This window comes from Gadus macrocephalus, chromosome 23, assembly GCF_031168955.1.
Source record: "Gadus macrocephalus chromosome 23, ASM3116895v1".
Taxonomy (NCBI): domain Eukaryota; kingdom Metazoa; phylum Chordata; class Actinopteri; order Gadiformes; family Gadidae; genus Gadus; species Gadus macrocephalus.
In genome coordinates, this window is record NC_082404.1 from 7,476,970 (window position 1) to 7,489,068 (window position 12,099).

General features: G+C 53.4%; 1 protein-coding gene across 1 annotated transcript; it reads right to left on the minus strand.

Moving 5' to 3' along the window:
• Positions 1-405: 405 nt before the first annotated feature.
• cdk13 (cyclin dependent kinase 13) lies at positions 406-11,921 on the minus strand. Its single transcript, XM_060044904.1, has 14 exons — positions 9,793-11,921; positions 8,319-8,879; positions 7,982-8,149; positions 7,521-7,660; positions 7,228-7,398; positions 6,678-6,867; positions 6,387-6,443; positions 5,566-5,667; positions 5,103-5,180; positions 4,690-4,806; positions 4,198-4,329; positions 3,635-3,831; positions 2,493-3,104; positions 406-2,007 (listed from the first exon to the last, which is right to left on the minus strand). The coding sequence occupies exons 1-14, from the start codon at positions 10,920-10,922 to the stop codon at positions 1,403-1,405; spliced, it is 4,260 nt and encodes a 1,419-aa protein (XP_059900887.1). The 5' UTR covers positions 10,923-11,921; the 3' UTR covers positions 406-1,402.
• Positions 11,922-12,099: the final 178 nt, after the last annotated feature.

Here is a 12,099-nt window from a genome sequence, read left to right on the forward strand (position 1 = left end):
CATTTTGAGGAGATAATCTGCGGGTTGGTGAGGGGTGTCACATGCCACCGCCGCCTAGACCTACACTTTTTTTTGATGACCCAAAGCAAAATCATCTCTACAGATATCATGTTTGCGATTGTCGATGCCGTTAATTTTTTAAACGACAGTCACTGCCCTCTAGAGGATTTATTGCGTAACAATCATAACGACGCTGAAACCATTTAATCTGACTCAACCATCATGTCCCCATGCTTAAGTTTACCTGGTAGTTTAATTAGATGTTATTATTTTCTACACATACACTATGGAGCCCTAGATTTGAGAATACTACCTTCTTTTCATACCGTTTGCCTCATTCATCTGATTCCAGGCAATAAATCGTCCCCCAAAAAGATGCTTGAGTAAATGCACTACCACAGAACGTCGTTGGCATTTCTTTAATAAACATTTGCCAAGGAAGGAAGAGGTAGGGCAGGGGAGGGACAAACATTTTTAGTAAAAAACAAAAACAACCTTTCATTGCCTGTGTGTCCGTCTGAAAGTCATAATTCATGTGTTGGGTCCACTTACAACAGAATCAAAAAACCAGTACAAATCCAGCCCTCCTCCATCGAGTCATTCAGCTGGTTCTTCCGAGGGGTCCTAAGTGCTGCCGCTTCTTCCCTGTCGACGCGGGACCAGACAGACGTATGTTTCAGAGCCCACCCCTGCCCAGCAGCTCCTTCACGATGTGCCGTCACACTTGACTCCCACTAATAGCACCATCAGAACTCATTGAACACCTTGTCCTCCACTCTCTCCGGTTAAAAAAAAAAAAAGCAGCGTTGTTGGACTCCGATGGGTGGGTGGGGGAGGGCTGGGCTCGGCATATTAGTAGCCGAACGTACATTCGTTTTGGACCTTTCGCTTGCACTTGATTCGCCCTGAACAGTGGAGTGGATCCATATGGAGGCGGCGGGTCGCCTTGACAACCGCGTCCCAAGAGGGAGGGGGGAACACGTGGTTGGGTCATCTCATCTCATTTCATAGCTAAAATAGTTCTCCGCCTACTTGGGTCAGTAGTGCAAAACCTTTAATACTAGTCGGCCCCTGGGCAATTAGAGAGGTTTAAAATATGCCTGGCATGGTAAATGTACACTCAAAGTAGGTAAAAGTTTAATTTAAAAGACAGCAGAATAGATTACAAAAAAATATGAAAATGGTTACGAGCAAGAAAAGCCCGCCTGTGTGTGTGGCCGCGACCTCCGTGGCCAGACGGGAGGAGAGACACGCCGCCGCCTTTAAGTTAATACAAATCAAGAACGCATCTCCCCGCGCCTCAGAGGCTCCATGTGCTCGGGTCGAGTCCTCCTCACGTTCCATTTAATCAGAGCCCTGCCGCCTGGATGTCGCCCGCCCTTCACTCGCCCCTCTCGTCCTATCAGAACGGCAGGCCCCGCCCCCTGAGGGCGGCCGTCGAGTTCACGTGCGGGACGTAGCCGAGGGGCAGGGGCAGGGACGGGGGGGGCGCCCCGGCCTGGGAGGGGGAGCCCCAGGCCGGGGCGTGCGGGCCGTCGGGCCGGCCCATGGCGTGGTTGTACAGGTGGGGGGGGAGGGGGCAGGGCGGCCCCTCCCCGGGGCTGTGGTTGTACTCAAAGCGGTGGTCCTTGTCCCCGGTGAACACCATGCCCCCGGGGGGCCCGGCAGGGTTCTGGGGGTAGGGCTCCGGGCGGACCCCCATGGGGGCCCCGCCGGCCGACGACAACGACAGAGCCGTGTTGCAGGAGGAGGAGGAGGCGGGGCCCGGGGGAGGAGGGCCGGCGCCGCTGAACACCTCCCTCAGAGCGTGGAGTGGCAGACCGCCGCCCATCAGGTGACCCATGTAGCTGTCCCCGAACCCGGCGGGGGTGACCGGGGCCGTGGGCTGGGTGGTCTTCAGGTCCGGGGGGGCCTGGCGGTAGTCCAGGTCGGCGTGGGGTGGGGGCTCCGGGGGCTCTGGGGGTCTCTGGTCTGGAGGGAGGATCGGCATAGCCCCCACCTCAGACGCTGGAAGACAAGGAGACGTTTGGGTACAGATTTGAACTTTGGTGCACTGGTAAACCACTGGTTAACTATGGGGTCTTTGGGCTGTGGTTCGATCCCCCCGTGTAGGCAGCCCTTAGCAAGACGCCCCCTCCCTGCTGCTGAAGTATGTCTGACTTCACAGGAAGGCTCTCGTGCATTAGAGTGCTTGCTAAATGACAAACCGACATGAAGAAAGAAACTGGAGGGGCAAATGACTCGCATATTTAAGGTGTGTCATATTTGCAATAACTGTATTTCATATCTTAACTCAATATAGACTTAAGTACAATCCGCTATTAGAAACCTGGTTCATCCAAGTTTATCATCTACTGAATAATTCCACACGCGCTTGAGGGTTATTCCGAGTTCAAAGGGGGTTGAAAACAGCGCTACTTCATTATTTTTAATAATATTTTACAACTCCTGACAAAAAGCCTGGTATGAATAAAAGGTATGGTCCTCAGTACCTGGGGAGACCTGACGGGGCTCCGGCGGCCGCTTGGCGTCCTGTAAGGCAGGCAGCGCCGCCGTGCCGGGACCTGCCCCCGCGGAGCCGCTGGAGGAGGAAGAGGAGGAGGGGGGGGGGGCGGCGCTCTCCTGCGGCTCCGCCCCCTCCCCGGGGGGCTCGGGCCTGGGGACCCCCTGCTGGGCCTGGAGGAGCTGGGCCAGCAGCATGGTCATGGCCGTCTGCGTGGCCGCCGCCGCCGCCGCCTCCCCCTCGGGGGCCGACGCCATCGAGGAGGAGGAGGAGGAGGAGGAGGGGGGGGGCGGCGTGGACGGGGGCTTGGGCAGCGGCGGCGTGCGGGGCATTCCGCTCGGAGCGCCGGAGGAGGAGGACGACGTCGGAGGCTTGACGGGGGGGCCCTGGGGGGGTGGAGGAGGGGGGGGCGGGCCCGGCTCGGCGGGCGGCTCGCCCGGCGCCAGGGCCTTGGACAGCTGCTGCAGGGTCTCCTGGTTGACCTTTGAACTCATGGCTTGGACGAACTGGGCGGGGTTGACGGCGCCCTTGGGCTGGCCGAGGAGGTTGAGGAGGACGGCCAGCTGCTCCTGGGTGAGCTGGGAGCTGGGGCCCTTGGGGTCTGCAGGGGGGGGGGGAGAGGAGGACGAACGTCAAACGCCTTCAGAACACCTCCAAACCGAATAAGGTTCCTAGGTTGGCGTCATGATCAAAGTCCCTTTGGATAATAGCATACAAGGATAGGTGGTTTATTGTGTGGTCAAAATCGATATCGGGTGTTCTTTAAGGCGACACAGATTGACGGCCAATACAACTTATATAATAACCCACTCAGCCAGATGGGTTAACCGCAATTTAAAAAGAGAAACACCCAGCGGGGTTTGAACCCAGACCTTGTGTGCTGGGAGTCAAAAGCCTTAAACCTCTCCGCCATCCTGACCCAGTCTCACAAGCGTTAAGCCAGACATTGATTGATGTGTGTGTGTGTGTGTGTGTGTGTGTGTGTGTGTGTGTGTGTGTGTGTGTGTGTGTGTGTGTGTGTGTGTGTGTGTGTGTGTGTGTGTGTGTGTGTGTGTGTGTGTGTGTGTGTGTGTGTGTGTGTGTGTGTGTGTGTGTGTGTGTGTGTGTGTGTGTGTGTGGTCGGGCCCTCACCCAGCAGCGCGGAGGCAGCCGCGGCCGGGGCCTTGAGAGGCCCGGGTGCGGGGAAGCCCTGGGGCGTGTTGCTGCGGCTGTCGTCCAGGCCCAGCTCCTTCCGCGGGGCCTTGGGGGCCGCCGGCTCCTCGGGCATCTGCTTCTGACGCCGGCGCTTCTTGCTCCAGAGCTCGTGGCAGTCCTGCCAGAGGGGGAGGCTGCGGAAGGGGGGGGGGGGGGGGGATCATTAGTCACTTTGACCGGTGGGACCGTGGAACGGACAAATTCAACGTTCTCAACTATCTATGTCGTTTTGTCCTTTCCTGTTGTGGCGTTTCGCTGTTCCATGGTCATCCTTACCTCTTTTTGAGTGTAGCAACATACAAATACGGATCGATCGACTTACGAAAAGAGGATTCATACAAATAACTTCAATATAAGTTATAAAAAAAACATGATTTAAGTAAAGTGGCATTGTTGTATACAAGTCGCTCCATCTCAAAAGAGAGCTGGCTGACGTTTTGGGCATAAAACCCAGCATAGCCCCTCTCCGGTGTGAAACCCCAGTGGTGTGCGAGGCGTACTCTGGGGGGGGCATCTTGTCGGGGTCCACGTCCTTCAGGAACTCGCTCCCCAGCGCCTGCTCCGCAGTGCAGCGCTTGCTGGGGTCCAGGTTCAGCATGTGGTCGAACAGGTCCAGCGCCGAGGACGGGATGCTGAGGGGGGAGAGGTTAAGGGACATCGTTCAACATCCCATCACCAGGTGGGACCTGGAGGAGCTGTTCCCTTGTGATGTCCCACTTGGGACATCGCAAGTGGCCGTGTCCAACCAGATATACGACAGACAGTTCCACCTACCCAGTGGGCTCTTATGACTAGCAGGAGGCTGATCCACCCGTCCTACTTCTGGATGGACACCACCATTTCTGACATCACAAATGGCAGTGTCTATCCTGATGCAAGATGGGTGGAGGAGCCTAACCTACTTATACCCCATGGCGGAAACAACCACTGGTCAAAGGCACAGCCTGTCATACCATTATAATAGTATTATATATTTATGAATAGTTTCTTACAAGGCAAACTCTTCGCGTAGGCGCCTTCGGTACTGTTTCTTTGGTTTCATGGTGTTGAAGAAGGGAAGTTTGATCACATCTGGCCACACGGCGGGACAGGGGCTGCCACAGATACGGCTGAGAGACGAAAGAGAAGGTTGATTACTTAAAGAGTGAGGATACATCATCAGTCAGGCGATGCAACAGTGTCAAGAATAACTCAGATTTGATCTATTGCCTTAACTGTTAACATTTTTATCAGAAAACTGAATTCAAACTAGATGTTAAACCGCATAAAAGTTCAAACTGATTTCATAACGCATAAGAAAATATCAGATAATGTGAGGTTCACACAGCTCAGGAGAGAGTTTATGAATTGGACCACTTCAGCCTAAGCAACTCCACAACTGAACGAAGGTGAACGTCTCCGGTACCTGATGAGCTCCAGCTGGGCCAGCTCCTGGTTGGCTTGGAAAATGGGCTTCTTAATGAACAGTTCCCCCAGAATACATCTAGAAAAGAGAAGGGGGAAGTGGGATGTGAACACCGAGCACCGTGAACATTTGTGGACCAAAGCGCCCTTTATTTACGAGCAGGTGGGATGTTGATTTGCCATGACAGACATATTTTAACCTCACCATTAGTGACACCACAAACGGGAGGGTCCAGATGAATGATTGATATCCAACGATTGGGCAGTTAATCTTTTGTTGATGTTAATACCCAATATATGAATTGATAAATGATTGATAATCAAAAATGCATGACAACAAGGCATCCCATTTCCACCAATCCCCATTAATGTGGTCATCGGAGGTACCAGCTGATCAGTACGTTTCCGTGTCCTTTATGCGGGAGCCGGTGGGGCGCGGGGTGGAGGGGTGGTGCGGTTCTTACCCACAGCTCCAGACGTCGATGGCCGGCGTGTAGCGCTCCTCCCCCAGCAGCAGCTCCGGAGGCCGGTACCACAGGGTGATCACCTTGTTGGTGTACGGCCGGCTGAAACAAACCCAACACACGTGCTTAGTCCTGACGGCTTAGAGGAGACCCTGGGGAGCGGCTCCCCGGACACACTGAGCAGCAGCCGAGTCCTGGAGGACAGGGTCGTGATACGGTCGCCATGGAGGAGAGTGTCGTTGCTAGGGAGTTCCAACCCCCCTACCCAGGGGCATGTCAACATGTTATTGACCAGCCCAGCTAAATTCATGATTTTTACAAAACTATTCCAGGGACATCTAATGTGATGGCCCATAAGATAATTTTCATATTTGGGATGCAATATATTTTATTTCTCAGATAATCAATATCAGACAAGTATGCGTTATGCACACTGCTATGACGTGCCAGATGGTATTATACACAGAACCATCTGGGAAGTGGTCCTTGGAAGCTGTTTCAATAAGGGCAGGCCCATTCCAAAAATACTTGGCAGGTGATTGGACGAACCATCTGTCTATCACTTCTCAGGTAGTAGACTCATAGGACGCCGATTGGTCCGCTTGCTGATGCTGGCATGACCTGGATCTCGAGAATCCAGCTGCCTCGCAAGGTTAATGCAAAGGTACAGTTTTATGGTCTGAGGCCCCTTCTTTGTTATTCTCCTGAGTCACTAAGGGGCTGGAACTCCCCTTGGAAGAAGTGGTTGGCGGGCGTTTCTACGTAAACCCAAGACAACGGGATGGAGTGCGATTGAGCAGACGGCAGGGCAGAGTACTCACCTCTCTTCTGAGTTGTACAGTCGAGCAAGACCGAAATCCGCCAACTTGATTTGACCCCTGATGTACAGAAGAAAATAGAAAAACATTTAAAAAAAAAGGTGGCTGATAACCCCAATGTCCGCATCCTAGAACGAGACACAATACTTCCATCTCCTAAATGGCAAGCATCAAAAAATCCTCTTTAGGTCGCTCTCTGGATAAAGCCCTAATAACACCATCCTCCTTCATACTAAAGAAAGAGCATTAAAACCCGTACTCATGGTTCTCTGCTGGGACGCTATCCGGACTCACTTGTTGTTGAGGAGGATGTTGGAGCACTTGATGTCTCGGTGCAGGAAGTTCTTCTTGTGGCAGTAGTCCAGCCCCTCCAACAGCTGCCTCATGAACGACTTGATGTGGTTCTCGTTAAAGTGGACCAGACCGGACTCCAGCAGCCCCATCAGGTCATGGTCCATGTACTCAAACACCAGGTAGAACGCACCTGGGTTTGGGGGGAGGGGGCAGATGCAGAGCAAGAGTTGGCCAGAGTGGGATCAAACACAACAAATTCATATTTTACAGTAATCTTTCTTGTGCATTGATAAATTCGGTAAAAATCGAAAATGTTACGCTAACCCCTGGAGCCTGCTCATGAACCCCTTAGGCTACATGTTCCCCTGGCTGGCAACCACTGGTCTAGTGAACAGGGTACTTTAGAAAGAAGGCCACTAGTTGCTCCATCAGGACCTCGTATCCGCAGTCAGGATTACCAGTCAGGCTTTTATACCAAGCAGTGGAGCGCAAAATATCTGAGTGTGTGTGAACACAATAACATTCCCCTATTGGGGGCACCACCCGATACCTTTGTCGTTCTTGAAGTCCAGAGCGTCCTCTTTGTCCGTGACGATCTCCTTCATGTTGATAATGCTCTTGTGGTTGAGCTGTCGGAGGATCTTGATCTCCCTGATGGCGGTGATAGGGAAGCCCTCCTTCTCGTTGTCCAGGCGAACCTTCTTCAGAGCCACCATCTCAGCTGGAGAACCAGAGGGAGGCCAACATCAAGAAACACTCTCACGCATACAGGGCATGGGTAGAAAGGTTTTACACAAGTATGTTTGAATTAGAAACGAGTCTAAAAGGGATTCTGTGTGTTACCCGTGTCCTTGTCCTTAGCTTTGTACACCTGGCCGTACGTGCCCTCGCCCGTGATTCCGATGATCTCAAACTTGTCCACGCAGCGTTTGCCCCAGTCGATCTCCGTCTCTTTGATCTCACCAAACCGGGATCCACAGATCCTGGTGAAGAAAGAGATATTAAGAAATTAATAATAACACAAGAGTTCCTAACTCTCAAGGGGAAGACCATGAGGTCTGCAAGACCGGTGCTACACCCACTTCTCACACCATGGGGAGAGACGTGCAAGGGGATGGCAACACAGGGATTGGAAGGCGAGCGTCGTCACCGCCAAGCCAAAGTACTGCAGCCCTACAGAAGGCTTACCATGTACGACAACTCCAGTGCGCTACCCTCCATGACATTGCCCATCCAATCTGGGCCATCACAACAATGTACCGCCGGGGAGCGGACTAGAACGGGCAGACGTAATGGAACCATACTTGGGCCTGCGGCGCGGGAGATGGTTCTTCTTCTCCTCCGCGGGGCTGTGGGTCGAAGCGGGGGAGCTGATGCCCACGGGAAGCTCGGGGGGAAGGGGCAGGTCCGTCAGAAGCTGGCGGGATTTGCGTTCCAGCTTCTTCTTTCCTGAGAGCGTGCCGTCCTTCAGGCTGCGGGGTAGGAAGGAGGAAACAGTGAGATGGGGACGAGAATCAAATGATTTATCAGAAGCCCTTGCCTTACATTAAATCTACACGGTTTAATGGGTAAATCAAAAGATAAATAATTGTAGTATAGTATTCCAGGACATCCACCACAGACCCTGCCTCCTCTGTGTACCTTTCTCCTTTGTCCATGTGCTCGACAACAGCGTGGGGTAGCGGCATAGACGCCAGCGCGGCGAGGAGTGGGCCCGCTGCGGCCCCCTGCTTGTCCTTCATCACCACCGGCGGCGCCTTCCTCTTGTCCTCCTTCCCCTTCCCTTCCCTCTCGCGCTCCTTAGGGGGCTCCGCGCTTCTCTTGGCGGGCCGCTCGGCGGGGGACTGGGGCTGGCTGGACGGGGGCGTCTTGGGCCCCTGCGGAGGCTGTGGCGGCGAGGGCGGCCGGCCCTTCCTGGAGGTGTGGTGGTTGGTCTTGGGGCTGGGCTGGTGGGCCGCGGAGGTGGAGTGGCCCTTGGTGGGGGTGGAGGCGTTGCTGGAGGTCTTGGCCTTGGCGGCGGCCTCAGCGGCCTTGGCCTTCTTCTGCTTGCTGAGCTCCGCCGCCAGGCTGGTCTTGAAGGTGATGGTGCTGGGGGAGAGGCTGGAGGGCCGGCTGCGGGAGCGCGAGTGGCGGTGGTGGCTGCGGGACCGCGAGGGTCGCGTCGACGCGAACGGGCTCCTGCTGCGGGACCTCGCCGGGCGCCTGCAGGGATGAGAAGACGTTCTCTATTAACCTCCGACGAAATACAGGAGTTGGACAGCGTGTTTGCTTTGGGACAGCACCCAATTCAAGGCCACAGTTCATAAAAACATTTTAAAACAAAAAACTGGCTCTTTTTTAAGCAAAAAATAATTCTGGATATGAACCCCGTTAGCCGTGGAGGCCTTCCAGGCTGCTAACATACCAAATGATTCCACAAGCCCGGGCAGAAAAGTGATGCTGGCAGCAAATCAATAGTATGTTGCGTTAGGAATGTATACTTGATTTGGCTGAGCCAGGCATTCAGGACTCCGCTATAAGGATTCGGCAAACGACATCTGCAGGATTGGCTGTAGAAATTGCAATGGATTCCATGCATAACTAGTAACATATTTAAAGCTCAGGAATGGATTGTCTTCTGAAAACCTTTCTTGAAAACCTGCAATGCTCCTCAAAGTTTTAATACTAGTTGTGTAAGAAAGTTATTCACTATATCTCCAGTTTGTTTCCATACGGAGGAGAATGGGGGAGAGCGTCATTTCAGGTTAGGACGGCAATAGGTCTACCCTTTTCCGTCCACCTGATCCCATCATTACTTGCATAAAAAAAACAAAAAAAAAACACGTCTGGAAGTCTTGTCAAGCAAGACCTATTACAAATCATGAAGGGTTAGGAACCCTGAAAGAGTCATGCATTTAAAACGGTCCCCTGGCCTATATTACCCCACAGCTGTTCAACAAGAAGCTTCGAAATCGACCCTGTGGTGACATGACAAGTGGCAGATTTCACCAAGATGAAGGGTGCCGTCTACCGACCAGACGTTAATAGACTCGATTCTGAAATCGATCTAATCAACATCAGATCTAACCACAGAGCTGGTGGTTAAAACAGAGGCACCTTACACAAGAATGCTCACCTGACTTCGGGACTCGGACTCCGTGATTTTCTGTACGGGCTCCGGGACTTCCTGTTGCCGAACTCTCCCTGTTCGTAGGGACTGTGGCGTCCAAAGCTGGGTGACCTACGCCAGGTGGCAGGGCTGGTCGGAGACCGCCTCCTCTTGCTGCTCGGATACGAGCTGGGAGACTTGGAGGCGCCGTAGCTCTGGTAGAAATCCGGGTCCCGGCTGTAGTACGCGGAGCTCGGGGAAAGCCTCTTATTGCCGTACGTGGGGCTCCTCCTAGAGATCGGCTGGTTGTACCCACTGGGGGACTGGTAACCATAAGGATACGAAGTACCGTAGGGGCTCTCAGACTTTAAAACGGGGCTCCTCCGATAACCCCTGACCTCTTCCCGGTCATCCCGGTAAGACTGTGGAGCTTCTCTATACGCAGATGGCGGTTCCTTCTCGGGTCTGTCAGACCTCGTTGCGCTTTTGTGTCGTTTCACATCCCTTTTCTCCGCGGGGACCACGGTCGGCTGGGCTGCCGTTGACTTTTTGCCATTTCTGTCACTACTCCTGGAAGAGTCCCTGTTTTTAGAGCCACTCAACGCACTCCCACCCCGAACTTTAGAGGAGTCCCGTTCGTGACTCTGTCGCTCCTTTCTTCGGGGCTCCTTCTCCGGCCTAGTCCTATCTGAGGTGCCCCTGGCCGCCGGGGCGTCTTTTGCCGGGAGCACTGCGTCCCTGTCCCGCTGGTGCCTCCGACCAGGGGACGCAGGTCCGTTATATTCGACGTCGTTCTCGCTGTGCCGGTCGACAGAGAGTCGATCAGCATGCGGGTCAAGTTTGGGAGACGGGCTTCCAGAGAAGCGTTCCGACTGCGAGCTCACGTCGTCGTACTCCACCAAAGTCTGGAGCTCGCTCTCCCTTTCCAAAGTGCCTTTCCGTCCGCTGACGGGCAGCTCCGACGTGCCGACGGGCAGCGGGTCCCTGGGCTGTCGGCGTTTCTTCTTCCGAGACACTGACGAGCGCCTCTTCTCTCGGTGCCCCTCTCGCTCCACGCCGCCGCCTCCAGGTTTACTGCGCCTCTCCTGTCGCTTAGCATTCCTCTGTGAAGAGGGGCTTCTCCCCCGAGCCTCCCGGAGTACCTCTGTGTTAGGCATTTATTTAGAAAATATAAGATACACTCACGGCTTGTGGGGGGGGCGGTTGTTCTCCGTAGTGTCTCTGCCCACTCAACTAAACTCCCCAACGCACGTAGCACAACATTTGGCCAGCCGTATAGCAAGCTAGCTGCTAACCTTCCAGAAAATTAACAATCACACAGCCACCCAGCTAGCCGAGTGGTAGCCTAGCGATAGCATTCCTAAAGTAGCTCACTGGAGGATAGCCGCTGACCCTATGAAGTGATCTACTGATGTTCCTCCACACTCTCTACACAGGAACAGCATCGCCTCGGTTTGCAAATCAAGTTTACCAAGAAGTCGAGTCAAACACACAACAATACAATCATTGTGCACCTCTGCTTCGTGGACAAGCTGTCGGCTAGCCGATCCGGCTAGCTAGCCGCACACTAGCTAGCAATTGTGTCCCAAACTAGACAGTCGCATTCCGCTCCACTCAGGGCCCGAAGAGCTTTCAGATCTCTCACACACACACACGGGCTTCTCACGCCACGACGCGGCACACAGAGACCGTAGAATCCATTCGTTCACGCGGAGTTAAAGTGAATAAAATACATGCTCCCGGTCCACAAACTTCTTCACGGCTCCCATAACACGCTCCCAGTGTGCAACCAGGAAGTAGAGTAGCACGCGAGCTGGCTGTAGGTTGCCTGTGGCAGGTCGCGAGCAAGTTAGCATCCGCTAAGCTAGCCTTCCTTTCTCCTGGCGTGGAGTTCAAGTCCACTCCGGCGAGATACAGCACAACAATGCCATTCAAAAGCACATTTGCGTCCGCATATCCGATCGAGACGGTATTCCTGTTTGGCAGCCGGGGCGTCCGACAAAGCGTTTTAGAGCAATTTCAGGTTCAAGTGGGACTGATAAATATGTTTGATTTTCAAAAAGAAATCGTAAACTTTGTTCGCAAAGTAGCTAGCGTTTGCTGTTCGCTGCACCCCCCGAGAGCTTTCAAACTGTAGGCCTTGTGCTTTTCGGTCAGCCAATCACAGTCGTGTGCGTAATCCAGATTAGCAGTGACGTCGGCTACAGAGGAAACCCCATACACTTTACACAAAAAAAAGGTCAATTGTAAAATCGAAGAAAGTTGAATTATATATTTTTATTTTATTTCAATTGTTGTGTGGAATATGCAATTTCAGCGATTGACTGACAGTTA

What these genes read in the sequence shown, in the direction of transcription:
- cdk13 (XM_060044904.1), bottom strand. Translation starts at nt 10,922, where the DNA reads ATGCCTAACACAGAGGTACTCCGGGAGGCTCGGGGGAGAAGCCCCTCT. An exon ending in GGACTTCAAGAACGACAAAG is followed by an intron (nt 6,868 to 7,227) that starts GTATCGGGTGGT and finishes CCCCAAACCCAG; the next exon opens with GTGCGTTCTACCTGGTGTTT. An exon ending in CTGTACAACTCAGAAGAGAG is followed by an intron (nt 5,668 to 6,386) that starts GTGAGTACTCTG and finishes GGTTTGTTTCAG; the next exon opens with CCGGCCGTACACCAACAAGG.